Source organism: Ochotona curzoniae, unplaced genomic scaffold, assembly GCF_017591425.1.
Source record: "Ochotona curzoniae isolate NIBS_2020 unplaced genomic scaffold, NIBS_Ocur_1.0 scaffold_4505, whole genome shotgun sequence".
Lineage (NCBI taxonomy): Eukaryota > Metazoa > Chordata > Mammalia > Lagomorpha > Ochotonidae > Ochotona > Ochotona curzoniae.
The window spans coordinates 14,409,302-14,429,589 of NW_024467118.1; the positions used below are offsets into that span (position 1 = coordinate 14,409,302).

The following is a 20,288-nucleotide window of genomic DNA, read 5'->3' on the forward strand; positions in this document are numbered from 1 at the left end:
GAGTGCTTACCTTGGGCCTCATATTTTAAAAGCATTATTTTCAACTCTTACAACAGCCCTAGAAGCAGTATATTTCAGTCCTCATTTATGGTGGTACAGAGGATTGAAGTAACCCACTCATGGTCACTTAATGCTGGTTAAGTGGCAGAGCAGGGATTTGAATCCAGGACTGAGTGACTTCCCACTCTGTCACACTCCATCATGGAACCCACCCTACAAATTGCCAATGTCAAGACTACTGAAGTGTGTGGGTCCCAGAACAATCACAGAACTGAGATGAAAAAGACTGCTGGGTCTAATCCCTAACAGACCTAAAACCTCCACTGCCATGTCTCTGACTTTCTGATGGAGAACTCACCACCTCATGTGACAACCCACTCCGTTTTTAGACGACTCTAATTACTAGGAAGACTCATAATGTGCTATTTTCATTACAACTTCATACACCCTGATGAGCTGTCATTAAGACATCCTCAGCCAAAATTCTGAATTCCATTACCCCTGGACTTGCAATAGGCCCCCAATACCATTGCCAAATAAAGTTTCTTCAGAGCATCAGTAATGCAGACAAAGTCATGAAAGGGATGTTGATTACTCCTTATGAGTCTGGTGCAGGTGATTATCTTTTTCTGAGGAAATTGTTGTTCTGGACAGAAGTGGGGTATAGACTGCCCAGGTTTAGAATAGTTGGAACCCTGTGTGTGCAACACAACTCCTTGGTAAATGAAAATGCTGGTGTAAAGCAACAAAAGCTGATTTTTTTTTTTTTTGATGCTTCTCTTTCTTCCTTGTGTTCAGTCTCTGGCAGTTTTGTGTTGAATGGAGGATGTTCAGTTCCAAATGATCAAAAATGAGCTCATGTTGCTTGCTTCCTGCACCATGAACTTACTGTTAAGATCCAACAAACTAATCATGGAGATTGAAAATGGATGAGAATTAAAGAGGGAGATTCCAAGGTCTCTGAGTGTCTGAGCTGAGCTCATCTGATTCTCTGCAGGGGAAACAGAATATGTATACATGATTGTGTGAACTGCAGGAACCGAGAAGATTCTGGGGTCAGAAGAGTGAAGTGGCTCCACTGGGATTTCAGGTGGCAAATAGGCTTGAGAATCTTAACTTTAATGAAGACAACAAAAAATCACATAATTAACACACACTGTTAATTCCTCATTAGACTCCTGGGGCTTAAGTTATGCTAAAAATAAGCAACACATTTTGTTTAAATAAGGCACTGCTACAGGTGGCACAAGTCTTCTTGGGCCCTGGCAGAACAATGCTGTTTCTCTCCCTTCTCTTCTGATGATTCCAAGCAGGCCCCCTTCTCCTCCTGAGGAAAGAATTATTAAAAACATGTGGGGCATAGGGAGGAAATGTGTACACCGTTGAAAGTCTCTCTGGCTAGAAGCCTGAATGCAAACTCTTGCACAACTCTATTTCACAACCCAGATCTCCAAAGACAAATTTGTCTCCTAAACAACTTGACTTTGGGACACTGGGTGCGAACTGCAAGCCAAGTTGTAGGATAAGCAAGTTCTGACCACTGTTCTCTTTTCTTCTTTATGACAGTGCAAGTGCTAAAGCTCCTTTTGCGTGTATACATACTCCCTTCCACTGAACTTGGATCGGGCTCAAGATTGCTTTGTCAGAAGAATCTGAAGAAAGTCCTATGTGTGGGTTTCTGAGCCCAGGCAATGAGAAGGCCTAGAACGTTTGGCTACATATTGAGTCATCATGGAGGAAGATTTGCTGTAGAACAAGACCATATGGTGAGGCCATGAAGGATCAAGGATCAAACAGAAAGAGGTCAGATGACCTGAAGCCTATGCATGCAACCCAGTGGCAGCCCTGGGTGAGAACTGACTACAACTGCAGGATGCAATCAAGGAAAACCCCTACAGGAACCAACAGCCAATCTCTAGCGAAGCCACAGAGCCAAGAGTTGTGATAAAATAGCTACTGCTTAAAGCCACTAAGCTTTGTGGTTATGTAATGTAAAGGCACAGAAAATCAAACCCTCTACCTTTTCACTGTTAGAATTCCCCTGAGCCTCCATTGACCATCTATTGCGTTAGATGACAGATATCCTCTCACAAATTCATATAGTGATGCTCTAATCATCCTTAGGAAGACATCCAGTTTAAATGAAATCATGTTAGAATAAATGTATGATAGAATAAATACAGGTATGTGTATGTGTTAATGAGAGAGTGTGTGTGCACACTGGCTTTGTGGAGCAATGAATTAAGCCACTGTCTGCAATATAGCTATCTCACTTGAGTAGCAGTTCCAGTGCCAGTTACTTTAGTACCGATCCAGTTACTGACTAAGGTGCCTGGTAAAGAATCAGAACACGGCTCGTACTTCTGTACCCACATGGGAGACTCAGAAGGATTTTTAGGTTTTGGTCTTCAGCCTGGCCCAGCTCTAACCATTGCAGTTATTTGGAGAATGAATCAGTGGACAAAAGTCTCTCTCTCTCTCTCTAACTCTTCCTTTCAAATAAATAAAACAAAACGTTAAAAAAAAAAGAAGAGGAGGAGAAATCAGGACTCTGTTCCATTACTATGTGAAGGCACAGGCAGAAAAAGTAGCCAATTACAAGGAAAGAAGAGGGAGCTCCCAAGAAACCAAATCTGTTGCACGTTGACCTTGGACAGCCCGGCCTTGAGAGCTGAGGGAAGAAAATGCTTTGCTGTTTAATGTTGAATATTTTCTTATGACAGCCCAAATTGACTAAGACATGGTGGTTGTGTGCATTTTTGAGACGGCATCTAGCACCTGTTGAGAAACCATTCCTGTGTGTTCACACATGTTCATTGAAGAAGATCTGGCTCCATTTATTTGAAAAATAATCAGATTCACTGGAATTTTTGGAGGTGAGACTCCAGCTAAGAGAAAAGAGAAATGCTGAAATGCTTCACCGTTCCAATTAAATATCAAGACAGGGGCTGGCACTGCGGTACAATGAGTTAAGCCACTTCGTGTGACACTGGTATCCCATATCAGATGCCAGTTTGAGACCACACGTCTTTGCTTCCCTTTCAGCTTCTTTCTATTTTTTTTAAATATTTATTTATTTTTATTGCAAAGTCAATATACAGAGAGGAGGAGAGACAGAGAGGAAAATCTTCCGTCCGATGATTCATTCCCCAGGTGACCGCAACAGCTGGAGCTGAGCCAATCCAAAGCCAGGAGCCAGGAACCTCTTCTGGATCTCCCACATGTGAGTGCAGGGTCCCAAGGTTGTGGGCCATCCTTGACCACTTTCCCAGGTCGCAACCAAGGAGATGGTTGGGAAGCAGGAACACTGGGATTAGAACCAGCGCCATAAGGGATCCCAGCACATTCAAGGAGAGGACTTCAGCCGCTAAGCCACCATTCTTTCTTCTTTTTAAAAAAAATTTTACTTCTCTTTATTATTATCATTTTATGATACAGTTCCATAGATCATGGGATTTTCCTTATTCTCTCCCCAATTCCCTCCCCCCTCACTGAGTTCCCCTATAGTTACTATAGTTCTTCATACACAATCATATGTCCATCATTGTGGGCATGGACAATGGTAGAGAGTCCGGCATCTTATTGTCAAGATATAGTAAATACTTTCACTTGGAATTCATCTTTGTCTGGAAGTAGAGATTCATACTGCATTGTATCCTCACATCCGGATATACATCTGACGAGATCGGGCACATTCAGGGTGGTATGGCTGTAGATTTCTGGGATATACATCTAAGCTGTGTCACCCACAGGTATGCAGTTTGATTTTACTTATTGTGGTTGGCATACAGCTCTTCGTTTGTAGTCACTTGTGCCACACCCTCCAGCAAGTTCCAGGGCTGGGTTCTTATGTTAGCATTCTGCCATGGTCTCAGTAGCCTCAGTACCTGGCTCACCAATCTCCACCTCCTGTGATACCATGCTGAGGCTGCACCATTATCTGTACAACCTTCCTCCCACTTTCAGTCGGAGCAGGTTCCAGGATTAGGGAGACACCAGGAGTACTATATAGCTAGGTTGTTGTTGGTGCTGATCTTGCTGGAACCTGTTAGCTGTTAGGTCTGAGGGCCACACGGACCTATTTTGACACATACAATGCCGTAGTCGGTTTTAGTTTCCTGTGGCACCAGTGCAATGCACTGAGCTCAGTGAGTTCTCCCTGAGCTCAGCACATGCACAGCTTCTTGGTGTCCCCTACAGTCTTAAATTCTTTGCCACACTGTAAGAAATGGTGCCTGATGTGCCACTACTAGAGTTCTTGATCTGCTGGCCATCAGGTCTGAGGGCTACCCAGACCTGTCTTGGATGGAACCTGCAGGATGCCACATTATTGCAGTTCACTGAGGCGGAAATGAGTTCACTCCCAGCTCAGTGCTTGCACAGTCTTGCCCCATAGCCCTTGCGTCCTTAAATGAAATGGCGCCCAATATGGCTCTAGGAGGTGGACTGGGCTGTGAAATCCACCCTGTTCCCGCACCAACTGTCTGGGACCTACCATTCTGTCTCTGTTCCTGGTTAAATCAAATAGACCAGCAGGACTGGCAGTTCTTTGTCTGGGTGCACCTCTGGAGCTCCCGGTAAATGTCCCTTCCCGCCTTGTTGCTGGTGCAGTTCCAGCTGCCAATGGAGTTCAGATCGCCATTCACTGAATGCTGCTGGGGTATCAGTCACCGCAACACCACACCATTGTGCCCGCACTTTCCTGTGTCTGTCAGTCTCCAGGTAACCCTGTGCTGTTGTTTTGTCCTCTTTTATTTCCTGGAATGTGTCATCTTTGCTTCACACTGACTAATATTACTCTGTCAGTTTAAACGTGTCCTTACCCTATTCCACCACCTTGATTCTCTCCTCCTGGCTTCTTTCTAATTCACTTGGGATTGCCGGGATGTTGGCCTAAGTACTTGTATGCCTGCCACCTATGTGAAAAACTTGCATGGAGTTCCTGGCTCTTGGCACTGGCCAGGCTTAGGAAAGGCTGTTGCAACTATTTGGGGAATGAAGCAGTGGATGTTTGTCCCACCCACTCTCTTTCTTACTTTTTCAGATAAATTAATCTTAATAAAACATTAAAGCAGAGCAGAAAACAGCATCCACTCTCTCAGAATAATGTGAGAGAGCAGTTGTGTCTCTGAGATAGAAGCCCAGCAGAGCATCCAGAAAGCACATAGAAGTAGTGTTTACACAGAACTGCACAGTAGCCTTGGCAGCAGCAAAGCTAACATCGAGAATATTGCTGACAAGTCTCTGTACTTTGATTGAATGTGGGACACTTATCTTGAATGAATAAGTGGAGAAATGGATGGATTGATGTTTGTGATGGGCAGAGAAAGCACGGTTTGTCTGCCAGCTCTGCTAAAGGAAAGCAACCATACGTTGTGGAAAAAGCAGAGGAAGGTCTGTGAATGGTGCAGAGCCAGGATGATGAGGGATGTGGAAGACTCGGGTGAAATGTCTCCCTCAGCTGCACCTGGTGAAGATTGATATCACTCCCTACATGTAAGAAGACAGAGACTTTAGAGCTATTGTTGCTTGGAGTTGGAAGTCTCTTTGTCCATACTTTAGTTACCTGTAAGCAACTAAGTGCATGAAGTGAGCTTGGCCCTTCCCAACTTGTCTTCTTGCCATCTTGAAAAAAAAATCTACAATTAAAAAATTTCCCTAACTACTAAGAGTACTATTGATAAATGTCTAAGCCGGTATAGCAGGCTGACAACCAACCTAATGCAATTTCCCTTTCTTTCTTTGTAAGAAAAATCTAATTTCTTAGGGTAGGGATGTGTTCAGCTAACACTTGCTCTACTAGAGTCTTGCACACCTCAAGATACCCTGTGATATATTTCTGGCCATGAGACATAAATTGAAGTTGCCTTGGAAATAGGCTTCACTCCTTTCCCTCTCCTTCTTTCTGAAATGAATCACCTCATTTGGAGGTATAAAAACCACCTTGTACGTGGGATGCAGCCAGTGTGAGGTCAGAACTCAATACCCAGCGCTGATGCACTGGGAAGATGCTGAGTTCTGAGCCCTGCAGGTATAACAGAACCACTTCCTACTTCTGGGCTTTGGATTCCTATGACAAATGCCCAAGTATTTTAGCAGTTTCTGATCATATTTCCTGTTATTGGCAGCCCAAAGCACATTTGGATGATATGAGGGCACCTCAAAATTATGACAGATAGCTAAATTAAAGTTCATTTTGGTGTAAACATATTTGAACTCCATACATACAAGGGGATCTTCAAAAGCTTCATGGCAGATATACATTATGAAGAGATTGCACATCGGTTTCAAGATGTTTTGGATCAAATTAAACCTATTTTTAAATTCTATTTGTCTAGGAACATTCTAAAGCCCCCTGGGACTCTTGGGTCGATCCCATTGAAAACTGCATTGTTGATTCTTGGGCCCAGAGCAGATAAAGCAAAAAGCATGAAAATCATGAAAACACGGCCCAGCAGTTAGCCTAGTGGCTAAAGTCCTCATCTTGCATACACTGGGATCCAATGTGGGTGCCAGCTTATAAGGCAGATGCTCCATTTTCCATCCATCTTCCTCTTTGTAGCTAGGGAGAGCAGTTGAGAACAGCCCAATGCCTTGGGACCCTGTACCCATGTAGGAGACCCAAAAGAGGCTCCTGGCTCCTGGCTTCGGATCAGCTCAGCTCTGGCCATTGAGGCCACTTGGAGAGTAAGTCAGTGAACAGAAGATCTTCCTGTCAGTCTCTCCTCTCTGTATATCTGACTTTCCAATGAATAAACAAACAAATAAATAATTTTTTTAAAAAGAGGAGAAGAAAATCATGGGGATAAAGAACAGTATGACAGATTGCACTCATCTGAGATACAAACTAAAGAAGAACCCACTTGTGCTAACTTTTATAATCATATCTAAGGGTAAAAAGTCTAGAGACTGAAAACATATACATGTGCAGAACCATGGGGACCTTGAGGGCCTAGACCCAGCCATCCCTGGGGATTGCCATGTGCCAATTGAACTGTTCGTGACAAACCCTGACTCCTATGGAGCAGACTTGGCTGCTTGAGCAACCTAGACTCCTGTGAGAAAGGAAAATCACAGGTCAGGAATCACAGGAAACCAACAGGGTCCACTAAACACATAATATAAACACTTGGAAAAATGTTGAAACTTCCCAGAAATAAAATGTTGATGATGATAACAATGATGTCACATGACGACCAGCACTGGTATAGGCATTTTCTGTTTGCCATTTGAAGAGGGATAAGGGAGGGATGGTTTCTTGTCCATTACCTAGTGTTTATAACTTCCAAGCGAACAGAAGAATTCATTCATCTTGACTGGCCTCACAACAGGAAACTATTAAAGTGTCCCAAGTGACCGAATAGCACACTTGTAATAGTAGAACACTTTAACAAACACACAAGCCCTCCCCTTCTTCCTCCTGATGATGCCACCTTCAGCTCACCAAAGGGAGGTGCTGAAGTTTCCCAGACCTTGTTTAAATGAGAAGAAAGAGATTGCAAAGTCTGCTTAATAACAAGACAAAGTCATGAGTTAATATTAGAAATAGTCCTCCATTTTCCAAAGGTGGATCTAATACTGTTCTGAGGGATTTTCGTTCTGAGGGATTTTCAGAGTCTGTGCCCCTGCTCCTACCCCACCCGGAATAGACCTACTTTAACAAAGTGGCAGAGCTGTTAGAATGAATGATCCCAGATTTTTCAGATACCTGAATCAATAATGGTTTCCTGGATTGCATCTTTATTATTTACAAGTGAAGGCGATGGAACTAATATAGAAATGCAAAGTACCAGTGTCCTGAGTCCTAAAGAGCAGAATCAAGTGCCCAAGGCAGTGCAGGGCAATGTGGAGGGTTGCTTTATATTCCCAACTCTCCTCACCTCCCTGCTGACACCTTTGTGTCCTCCAGCCACTTTACAAAATGAATGACCCTCAAAACCCTGGGAGCACATTCACAGAAGGTGGTGACTGCCACATGCAGAAACACATCTCCAGCTTCCTTACAGACGTCACCCACACGCAGCCACAATCCTGCTTCTTCATGTGCAGATAATGGAGTGGATAAATGTTGTATCAGAACAACCTCAGGAATGGCCCTAGGTCAGGAGGGCAGCTCTTGTCAGACTCTTGGGGCTTCTGTCAGAGGCCATCAGCGTGTCCAGCGGTGTGACCAGGATCGTTTAGAGACTCAACAAGACAATTGTCCCTGCAATGAAAAAAATGCTCTCCGTTTTCATGCAGAAGGCTTGCTGTTTCTGATTCCAGCTCTGCAAGATGAATCTTAAGAACCAACAACATAGAATACGAAATTCTCTTTGGATGACTTTTTGTGGAGAATAATTGGAATCCTCACACTAAAAAGATCAACTCAACAATCACTCAGCTTCTTCTTCTTTCTTTATTTTTTTTTAAGATTTTTTTTCTTCTGGGTTCCCACTTGAGTACAGGAACATAAGGACTTGAGCCATCCTGTGTAGATAGTTGGATACGAACAAGTGCGCATATGGGATGCCGGTGCTGCAGGTAGAGAATTAGGCTGCTACACCACCACATCAACACCCCTTTATTTTAAAAGATGAATTTATTTTTTTTATGAAAGGAATCATGACACAAAGAGAGGAGAAGACTTTGAGACATGTCTTCCATCTGTTGATTCCCTGCACCCAACCCTCCTGCTAATGCCCACAGCAGCCAAGTCTGTCAAGCTAAATCTGGGACCAGAAATTGCATCAGTTCTGTCACGTGGGTAGTAGGAACCCAAGTACCTGGGCTGTCATCTGCTGCCTCCCGGGTGCATTAGCAGGACGTTGGATTAGAGGCCTGCAATGACCAAACTCGAACCAACATCCTGGCATGATGTGGCTATCCCAAGTGGCAGTTTGACCTTGACCTATTTTTTTTCCTTCTTCCAACTGAGTTATAAGATTTCTTTATACATTTTTGATGACATGCCTTTTGAAAACTGTTTTAGGAAAATTTTTTCCCAGTCCTGGTAACATATTTGTTTTGAGATGCAAACATTTTCGCTTGGGATGAAGCCCAGTTTTTCCTCACATGGCTTATGTTTTTTGTGTTCTAATAAGCAATGCTTGTATTTATCCATGAGAACTTCTATAATTTCATTTTCACATTTAGATATATGCTCGATTTTGAAAAATATTTTATGAGTGTGGTAAGAGAATAGGTTGAAATTGCTTTGGTTTTGGTATAGATGTGCAGTATTTTAAGCACTATTGAAAAGACTAGTCCATTAAATTACACTAACATCTTTGTCAAAAGTCAACTGACCATCCATATGTAGCTCTACTTTGAGCTTTTTTCTGTCTCGTCCATGTATAAGTCTGTCCTTAAGTCAATAACAGGCTGACTTGACAACTAAAGTTATACAATGTCATTTAAAGTTATATATTTTTGCTCTAAAGCCTGCTTTAGCTTCATTCCCTAGTTTTTGAGATATTGTTTTTACTAAGATTTACTCAGAATTATTTTTAAATATTGAAGTTTTCATTTTTTCTTTAACTCATTGTGTATTTAGAAACGACTTGTTATTTGGAAATACATTATTTTTTTATATATTTGGGGATTTTCTAAATAATCCATATAATCTATTTTGGCTTCACATTCTCTACAATGTTTTAACCTTTTGGAATTTAGTGAAACTTATTCTTTGACCTAGGATATTATCTGTCTCGGTAAACACACATGTAAATTTGAGACAAATATTCTGCAATTGTTAGAAAAACAGTAATTCATGTTGGTTAGTGTGGTTGTTCAATTCATCTATATCCTAGCTGATTGTTTCGTTTCTTACCTCAGTTATTGCCCAGCCTTAGCTGGCCCCGGTTCCGCCCTGGAAACTGGGGGCATTTGGGAGCAGACAGTGGATGAGAGCTGTGTCACAGCCTGCCTGCCTTTGTCTCTTTGCCCTTCAAGTAAGAAACGTTTTGATTTGTTTGTTTCTGTCTTTTAAAAGATTTCCTTTTTTGGATTCTGAACCTTTGTTAGTGTGATGTAAAGCCTAAGATGATTAGGTCTTCCTGATATGTACACTTGTTGTTGCGAAATGGCCAATTGCTGTGACTATCTACAGCAACCATTTTTGTCCTGACAATGACTTTAGCTGATGTTGGTATCATTATGCCCTTCTTAGCACTCACTGTTTGCATGGTAAATCTTTATTTCATCAAGTTACTGCCATTCTGCGCTTTTATATTTGACATTTATCTCTTGTAGGCAGCAAATAGTTGAATCTTGGCTTTTTTTCTTTTTTTATCCAATCTAGAAATGGTTGAGTTGCCATTTTTCAGTAGGTCCTTATTTTTCTCATAGAAGAGAAATATTCTTCAGGCCGACGTCTCCACTAAAATTGGAAGACAAAATGTAGATAAGGAGATTGTGGGTTTAAAGACAAATGGGGGAGGACACAGAGCCAGCCTCCTTTAGCCATTACATGGTACCTGTTCCCCAGAGATGTTTGAGCTTTTTATTTCCTAGGGTAGTAAATATTTAACCTCCATTTGAGATTATCTAACTCTCAGGGGGGAGAATTTTTAAAGGACAGGATGATTTCAGCCTATGCCTGGGCATTTTCTTTTACAAAAGGCTGTGCTTTCCCTATAAATATACCTCTAAAGAGACTGCAAACTTCTACCGATGCTTCACATTAAAAATACGTTCAGCAATGAGACGACAACTTTGATTTGGTCATGGTCCCTTTTTTTTTAATCTCTGCTAAAAAAATGTCTGCATCACTGAAACAGAGCCAATAGTCAGGTGCCGTCTTTTCTGCCTTGGTTTATGATGGAAAAAGATGAATGAGAGAGAAGTCCTCAGAGGGTGTGACATTTGTGGGGAGAAAGACCCAGGTGAAAAGATTCTTCTTCTAGGTTGGACAGAAGTGGGGAAATCATTCTAGAAGTTGCACACTTGGTCCTGGGATGGGGGCTAGGCAGCTCTCATGACATCTTCCCTGTGAGGAGGGTGTCTTAAGATCCAACCATATGTCTTCCATGTTGCAAGGGTAAGCTGAAGTCTGCACACACCACTGTCCAGGAGCCTGTAAGATTGCTGCAACACAAAATCTTCCAGTCCCCCAGGCCCTGCATTCCTGAGGGGTTACTCTTTCTGGGTGGTCACAGAGAGGGGTGGCAGCTTGAAGGCTGTGACTGGAACTGTGACCCACTCTGCTTGGGACCATCACTTCGCAAGGGCCAGAACCATGCGACATCCATTATCAGGGTGGCACATGGCTGTTTTCTTGGGCTTTTATTCTGAGGCTTTGTGAATCCTGCCAGCAGCGACTTCCTAATTACTTTTCTAAAATAGAGGCTGAGTCAGAGGACCTCTTTCCTCTTCATTTCCTCCTAGCAACAATTTTCCATAAGCCCCAAAACAGAGCATGCTTTTCTGCTCTGTTCTCGGATCCCAACCTCTACGCATGGCATGGTGTGTGCCTTGTGTACAGCCCCCTGAGGCTTCTGTTTGTTCACTCTGGGGATGTTCAGCAAAGGGACTGGGCCATGCTAGCTTCCAGACTGGGGAGAGTGATTATTTCCTCTGGTAAAATCACAGGGGATGTGCAAGGAGGACAGTGGATGGAAGATGAAGAGATGGTCAATATTGTCTTGGGACTGGAGCTGAAGGTTGCTGACCAAAGGAGTTCAAGTTTTTCCTCTGCAGCTAATAGGAGTGACAATGGACATATGAATTAACCGCACTGATTTTTTTTTTTATTGGCCTATAAAATAGGAAATGACACTGGGAATATTCTATGGTTCTTTAAATAATTGTTTCTCCAAATTCTGAAATAGGGCTATGGTTTCTACGTTTTCATAGTCATGGTGTGCAATTTAGGGTCTTGCATAGAACTGTAACATTTGGGTATTAAAGGTAACAGAAACCCACTGATAGTGCAATGCATCAGGGTTCGTTACGACAAGGAGCCTAGAGCAGTCCTGGGATCAACTGAGTGTCTCAGATGTGAGTTCTTATGTCTTTTCCTTCTACCATCATACAGATGTTAGTCTTGTGTTCTTATTATCAAGTGATGATCCAAAGTAGCCACCCATCACCAGCCATCACTCTGAAAAATCCAAGTAAGAGAAAGGGGAAAGACACAGTCCATTCTTATTCTTTTTATGAAGAAGGCAAAGGTTCTCCCCAAAGTCACATCAGAATTCCATCTCATTTGCTGCAGCTGGGACCTGTGACCACTGGAGTAGCTATGTTTTTCTTTTCTTGAGCAGGAAGTACTATGCCGGTATTTAGAAATGATTTGATTGGATATGCTTTAGGTGATCGTGTTGTTGTTTTATTTTATCTGGTGGAGAAGTAGTGGAATCTGTGATTTCTCTCTCTGATGTGTGGGGAACTGGAAAGGAAGAGAAGGATCGGAGCCAATGGAACCCAGAATGGAGCATTTCACCCTCCCGAGGGAATGTTCCGCGTGGCTACCTTCAGCTCAGAAAAGCAATTTTTTTGTGCCCTCCTGGAGACCATTGTTCTCCTGTGGCCAGCCAAGCATAACCAGTTGGGGATTTCCTGGTTCTAACTGGTTTATCCAACTTTCTTCTTCATACATGTCACTCTGACATGAAAGGGGAATAGGATGTGTTCCTCTACAAGGCATGGAACACAAGGCAATTTTCCTTCCTCATCAAGGAATGACACTATCAATAGGAATGGAGACAAGCTGGGCACACAGGAAACATGGGTGAAATGTTCAGTGTCCCTGTCTATCTGTAGTCCTAGTCCTGCCCATCCTGCCAAGAAGAATGCACCATTTCCTCTTACCCAGGAGTGCTGGGACAAAGTGACAGGATCCAGGGTTCAACAGTGCAGTTCGCTGTTCTGTTACTGCTCTCCAGGTGATTCCTGGGAAAACCTGGGGCAGGTGAGATGCACTTGAGGTTTTTTCAGGTGCTTTGAAGTGCTTCAGTTAGGTAAACTCATCCCAGACAACCTAACTTCCAAGGAAGGTAACTTGAAACCCCAATCACTGCTTTCAAAAACTTTCTCCTCATAGTGACCACTGCGTTCCTTGCTGAAATTTAATTCAGTGTTTTGATCACTACCAAAAGAAAGCTATCAACAACTGACATTTCTGCATAAAAGGGATGAAGTTCTATAGCAGGAGCTTGCTTCTACCTTGGAGAATCTGAACTGCAACTCCTGTTTGCTGTTTCAGGTTGCTCACTTAATTTTCGTGTATTAAGCAGAGAGAATAAGAGATCAATGACTGGTCTGGGCCGTGTCTTGTCTTCAAAGCAACCACGGATCTCACAGAGGAAATTGTCAAGTGTGTCCTCATCTGTCACTTTCTTCTAGCTGCCTTCATCTCTCATGAGGCTAGGCGGTAACAAAACGAAATCCCTAAAAAGTTGGTCTTAGGAATCAGAATCATGAGTTTAAACCCTGACTTTGCTATCTGCCAGCTCTGCAAATCTGAGCCCATTACTTTTTGTTTCTGAACCCCATTTCCTTATCGACCAAGTGTATGCATTCATATTCACCATGCAAAATGATTGTAAATATTAAATCACACACTATAAGAGAAACTGCTTTGTAGAGTGTTCACTTGCAAATTGAGAAAATGCAACCTGAAAAACTTGAGGAAAATGAGGTTATATTGACTTATATGATAAAAGCAGGACTTTTTTATATCCACTGTCACCAGGTTCAGATTTCATTCCACCTTTGACATTGGCCTGATCATTGGGGGGGATGGTGGTGGGTGCTCTCCCTTAGTGCCCTTAGTGCTGCGGATTGGCTGTGGCTTGTCCCCATGGAACCTTGATCTCCGATGTGACAGTGCTAACGATGGTGGACCTTTAAGGTCTTCAGGTCAGTTAAAGGCCCTCAGAAGGGACTGTGCAGCTCTAGCTTCTCTCCAGCTTCCTTCCCTGGGGTATGACCTTTTGCTCTTTCCCATGCCACCCCCCAGGAAGCCTCCTCCAGGGCCAAGCTGATGCTGACACCTTGCCATTTGGAGTTCCAAAACTGTGACCTGAGTTGTATTTGTAATGTGGTCTTCCTAGGCACATCATCATAGTAACAGAAACAGATGAAGACATTGTGGCACGGTGGCTATGGTTAACTCTGGCCATATTACTCCAATGTCAAGGTCGGCAAGAAGGAGAGGAGTAGGCAACCTTTTCAACAGTTCCAGCTAAGATGTTATGGAAGCTCATGAGCTCTGAGCTTCCAGATTTGTTCAGCATAGTGCTTCCTGATACCTAAGCCACTAGCTTCCTGGTGATGTAACAGGAGCTGAGCCTGGCACAATAGCCTGGCAGCTAAAGTCCTTGCCTTGCATGCGTCTGAAATCCCGTGTAGAAAACAATTTATGTTCTGGCTGCTCCACTTGCATCCAGCTCCCTGTTTGTGACCTGGGAAAGCAGTAGAGGATGGCCCAATGCCTTGGGTCTCTGCACCCACAAAGGAGACCTGGAAGAAAGTTCTGGCTCTTGTTTTCAGATTGGCTTTCTTTCTTTCTCTCTGTAAATCTGACTTTCAAGTGAAAGTAAATAAATCTTAAAAAAAAAAAAAAAAAAGAAAAAGAAAGAACTGGAGCCAACACCATCTGTTGGCTCAGAAGGAAATTGGGGTACCAAAGAAAGGGAAGGAAATTGGAAGGGTGAGGAAAAGTGTAAGTTTTCCTCAGAATGCTTCCTGAATAAAAGCAAATATGGGTTTTAACACCAATTTGGAATATCAGAATGGAGGGGTACTTTCCTGTGCCATCAAGGCTAAGTGAAGAAAGCTCCACTTGAAACCACAGCTATGAACTTAAACAATGATTGTTTCAAGAATCCAATGAAAATAAACTTTTGTAATTGGATATAAGATTCACAATGTGAAAGTGGAGTTTTGTAGGGTGGGGTGGGGTGAGAGTGGCACCTAGAACTCAGGGCTTGGCAGAATGTAGGACTGCAAGGGATAATAATCTCAGGGAACCCCAGGCCCAAGGGTAGGGCAAGGGTCTGGGCCCTTAATGGCCCACGAAGTCTCCTCTTCTGGAATGGTTGCTCCATTCAAGGCCCCTCAGTATTTCAGCCTGCTAGGCAGTGATTCCCAAACATGATTGTCCATCATAATCACTAGGTTTTCAATAACATCATTCTGCAGTAATAAGCCTGCCAGCAGCCAGTTCACTCCCTGTAGGGTGGAACCCAAAGGCTTATAATTGTGTTTATTTTTAAATTTACTTTTTGTTTTAAAACTTGCTGCATTCACTTACTTGAGAGGAAGGAAGAGAGACAGAGGTGCCTATCCTCTGATTCATTCAGCACATTCCTGTAACGACCCTGGGCCTGGGGATCAAAGCTAGGACCCAGCAATCCAATTCAGATATTCCCCCATGGTGGCAAGGACCCTTAGCTATCATCTGCTGTTTCCCAGGACCTGCATTAGCAGGAAGCTGGAGTCAGGAGCCGGAGCCTGGAATTGAATCATTTCTCATGACACCATCATGTCATCATTTAGGCGTGCCAGTCTCCAGACCCACACTCTGTGTACGATTACCTCCTATAGCTTTTACTTCAGCATTCACTTCCAGGCAGTGTCATATCCCCATTTCCCAGGCACCACAGGGGAGGCACCAGGACTGAGGTTGCTGGCTTCAAACACAGAAGGCAATGAGGCTGGGGCTCTGTGACCTGGGCATGTTGCCGATGCCACACCTGTGCATATCTCTCAGAGGTGTGGAAGAAACATCACATACATCATCCGGGACCAAGTTCCTCCTTCAGTATGGACCAGCAAAAATGAGTCCAGGACTGCAGCATTCAGGGGAAAACCCAAGGTTTTTAATACAGAGAGCCATTGTACACTTCTCTAGACACTGCTCTTTGTTGTTTTGGCTCCTGTGCTGGGTGCCGAAGGTCACTTGCTACGTCTGCAGGAGCTGGTGAAGTCACAAAAATGAAGACTTGGCAGAGGAAATCAGGGCTAGGAAGGGTGGGGAGAGTTCAGCCAGAGGAAGAGGAGAAGGAAGAGGAGAGGCAGTTCTGCAAGGAGCAGTCTGGCTGGCTTTCCCTCCCTGAAGCAGCCCAATGACCTTCTTCCCTCGTGCTGACCACTCCCCTGGGCAGGCTTCCGTGGGTTCCCACAAACAGCCCAGACGCCCGGAGTCAGCCCTGCGCCTGTGTCCAGCTGGGTGCTGCTCTGCACTTTTCAGGCAACAAAGCTCTCCTGGAAGAGCTGGCAAGGTGGGTGCCAAGTTCAAGTTCATGTTGGTTTTGAGTGTGCCTGTTTGAAGGTGGAAACTAGAGTGGTGTAGCAGGATTCTCTCCTTGGCCAAGTGTCTGGCCCTTCTCTGCAGGAGAGATGTGCACTAAAGAGCAGGGTCGAGCGGTGCTAGAGTGGGGAGTTGGGGACTGTGCGGAGAAGGGAGATGGGCACAATGTGTGCTTGCTTGTGGGATGGGGAACGAGCTGGTTCACCTTTGGACTTCAAGGAGGAGTCCGGAAGGAGCTCAGCATTTAGAAAAGAGAAATGTCAACGAGTGAGGCAGGTCGTGGGGGTGTGGAAGTGACCAGAGACAAGCAGGTATTGCACAAGTTTGAGGGCCTTCTCTGATTCAGGACCAGGGTTCCTGTCCCCCTTCTTGGATGTCCGTATCATCCTCCTTTAGGCCCATGCACAAAGTCAATGGGCCCTCGAAAAACCACCTGGTGGTTCACAGCTCAAACTGGGAGGGTGGGAGATTGTAGGAAAAGGAGCTGGTTGTGGGTGGCTTCTAGAAATGGATGGGCCAAGAGTTTACCTGCATTTGAAAATGAATTTTCTTTTTCCTGTTAATTTATTTGGAAGGCATAAGAGCAGGCTGACATGCACACACACATATATAAGTGAGAGATTTTTTATCTGATGGTTTGCTCCCCAGTAACTAGCAATAGTCAGGAACTGGGCTAGGCCGAACGGTGGGAGGCAGAAACTCTATCCGTGTCTCCCATTTGGCTGGCAGGGAACCAGTACTGGTGCCCTCACCTGCTGCCTCCCAGCGTGGGCAGAAGCAGAAAGTCAAAATGGAAGCAGAGGCAGGGCTGAATCTTAGGCTCTCTAATGTGAGACGTGAATGTCCCTGGCGGCAGCTTAACTGCTGTGCCATAACACCCACCCTTGTTTTTGCTTCAAGACAAAAACATCTCTTAAAGTGTCTAAAATTACCCAAGCATTCTTGGAACAGAGGCTCAGGGATTCGGCACAGACTGTCTGTGTGCCAGGCTTTTAAGGAAAATCCTTCCAAGCTGCAAAGCCCTCCGGGGTGGCAGGACAGCCACAGGGGATCTCTGCTAATGGTCCCCAAAGCTCCTGCAGCAGCTTTTCTCTGATGGCAAAGCACTTCGATGGGCTAAGAACTTTCCAGGATGGCCTCTGCGTTAAACGCCCTAGTGGAGAGGCACATGCTATGTGGCTCTGAAACCTTGGGTTTAGAGCAGGCCACGCGCTTTCAAATCCTGCCCTCAGCTACTTCGTAAACTTAGTGCATTGGGCATACCTCTTGCTTCTCTGGGCCTCAGTTGCCTGCACCTTAAAACGGGCACGAGGATGGCATGGAATAAGTGTGTAAGCTTCTGTGAGGACTGACACATGCACAGCGTGTGTTTCCCAGATGCCAGCTGTGCCAGCTGTCTGTTGTTGTAAGCCCCAGGCCAAGTGTGTGAGGTACATCACATTAGCCCTGCTCGCAGATAACACGGAGGCTCCGTGAGCAGGCGGGTCCATGCACAATTAGAGGCCGAGCATTTATTCTGCTCCTCAGAATGGCAGTAGACTCAGGAGGCAAGTCCAAGCATCCATTGTTTTTGTCACCACACTAAGTGGTCTTTCTGTAGTGGCTGTGTGCAGAGGCAATCCAGGGGTCCCTGCATTAGAGATGGAAAACTGTGGTGGTGAAAAATTGGGACTGGAGAGAGGCGACTCAACAACCAGCTCAGGTTTCTTGGAGGACACGCCTGAGAAGGCACCTCTCACAGGTGGAGAGGGCTTTACAGGGTGGGGGTGGAAGTGGGCCACCGCCCAGTTGGGCAGCTACAGATGGGGGTGGGGTTGAGACGACTGAGGAGTTTGGTCAGAAGGGGCTGAGCAGTTGTCAGGTGGGAAGTGTGCAGACTTATCAGTACATCTCACTCCCTCCTTGCAGGGAGCACCTGGGAGGGTGCTCTGAATAGGTTTGTGGCTGAAACAAAACAAAATAACAAAAACGAGGCCTACAGAATGAGACTCTTTGGGGCTCAGGCTCAGTCATCTCAATTTTAGCAATCAGTGTCTGTCATCATGCAGTCCTCACCAGAACACCTGTCAGTTCTGTCTCCTCTTCCAAGTGCCAAATCCCTCTACCGCTGCCTCACCTGGTACCTGCAGTATCACCCTCAGCTGGCCCAGGTTGGGGCCTGATACCGTTGACTAAGCCCATAGACTTGACTTTGGGGACCCCAGTCATCCCAAACAGCTCCTTCTGCTACACCTCAATCATACTACTCAAGACGTCTCCCCAAAGCCCATGCTCTTTTGCGTCTTTGCTGCCTCCTCTGGGGCTGAAGCTGCCAGACATAGGCTATGCAGCAGGAACCCTAAGGCTGTCTGCAGGCAGGAAGTGGGGATGTGGGGAGACTAGGAGAAATGGCCTGGGAGGGCACCGTGCCATGAGGGTCCCTTCACACTGTGGCCACAGAAACCAGGGGCTGTGGCACTCTGGTGCTTGGGTTCTTGTGACTTTCTGCAGAGTGGGTCTCATTCAAGTTCACAACCGCAGTGCCCAGCACAGTAGAACATGTTAGCCAGCAAGCGCTGGAGAAGCATTCATTGCCTAAGGGAACTGGCCAGTGGTCATGGTGTGTGTATGTGTTGGGGGTGGGGTGGGGGAGTGAAGCTGAGTAGGACGGTTTTCTGAGATGGGACGTTGCCAGTGATGAGGCTGGGGGGTGTCCCGCAGGTGCGCGACCCTGGCCATGCTGGCGCTGCTATACTGCTGCTTGCTTCTGGTGGCCCATGCTTCGGCTTCCGGGACCTTCCTGAACACCCAGGAGGAGCAAATCCGCGACATGCATGCCAAAGTGACGGAGATCTGGCAGGCCCTCACGCAGCGGCGGGTGGTTCAAGACCAGCCAACTGGGGTGCTGTATGCCTCCTGCCAGGTGCAGCCATCGGCAAGGTTGGAAGCGGAGCAGCCGCGGGTCAGCGGTACCATCGTCTTCAAGCAGTTGGGGCCAGGTGCCAAGCTGGAGGCCTACTTTGACCTGGAGGGCTTCCCGACTGAGGCCAACAGCACCAGCCGTGCCATCCACGTGCACGAGTTCGGGGACCTGAGCCAGGGCTGCGATTCCACCGGCCCCCACTACAACCCGCTGGCCGTGCCGCACCCTCAGCACCCCGGAGACTTCGGCAACTTCGTGGTGCGCGGCGACGGCCGCCTGTGGAAGCACCGCACCGGCTTGGCCGCCTCGCTCGCAGGGCCTCACTCGATCGTGGGCCGTGCCGTGGTGGTGCACGCCGGCGAGGACGACATGGGCAATGGTAACAACCCGGCCAGCTTGGAGAATGGCAACGCGGGTCGCCGGCTGGCCTGCTGTGTGGTGGGCACCAGCGGGGCTGGGCCCTGGTTGCACCAGGCACAGGAGCACGTGGAACGCAAGAAGCGCCGGCGCGAGAGCGAGTGCAAGACTGCCTAGCACAGCCAGGCTGCGCAGCTGCAGGCCTTCGCCAGGCGTCCAGGAAACCCGTGCCCTCTCCCACGTTCCCTCTTTCATATAGGCAGAGACACCTCCCCGCCCCCTCTCCTTTCCTCCCAGCCTCCCCCAGACCCGCTCACCCTGGAGCCTCCTAAAGTCCCTGAAGTTCCTTCTCCACCCCCACCCTGCAAGCTCCCACCTTAAGAACCTGAGGGCCCCCTCTCCTTAGGTTCCTCCCAGGCCCCAGGGCCCTATCCCTTACCTACCCATCTCCCACGGCGTGCCTAGCCTTGAGTCAGGGCCTTGCTGTCCACCAGCCACCACCCACTCCACAGGGAGATGCCCTTTGGGGATGGGGAGGGGTGGTGGTTGATCATCTTTGCCTCGCACATTAAAAAATGCAGTCAGTCCTGCACCAATAGGTCCTTGTGTTTGTTTGAGGCTTAGGTGCTTGGGTTTTTTTGTTTCAGTTTGGTTTGTTTTATATGGCAAAGGTATTCCCCGAATTCCTGCAGGCCTTCTCACCCCTCTCCCCCCAAGGCCACTGGTAACAGACTCCCTCCAAAAGATTCCAGAAGAAGAGAGCTTCCTGGGTTACCTCCCAGAGCTGTGGAA

General features: G+C 46.0%; 1 protein-coding gene across 1 annotated transcript; it reads left to right on the forward strand.

The window, feature by feature from the left end:
• Positions 1 to 18,944: 18,944 nt before the first annotated feature.
• SOD3 (superoxide dismutase 3) lies at positions 18,945 to 20,047 on the forward strand. Its single transcript, XM_040966174.1, has one exon. The coding sequence runs from the start codon at positions 18,954 to 18,956 to the stop codon at positions 19,671 to 19,673; it is 720 nt and encodes a 239-aa protein (XP_040822108.1). The 5' UTR covers positions 18,945 to 18,953; the 3' UTR covers positions 19,674 to 20,047.
• Positions 20,048 to 20,288: the final 241 nt, after the last annotated feature.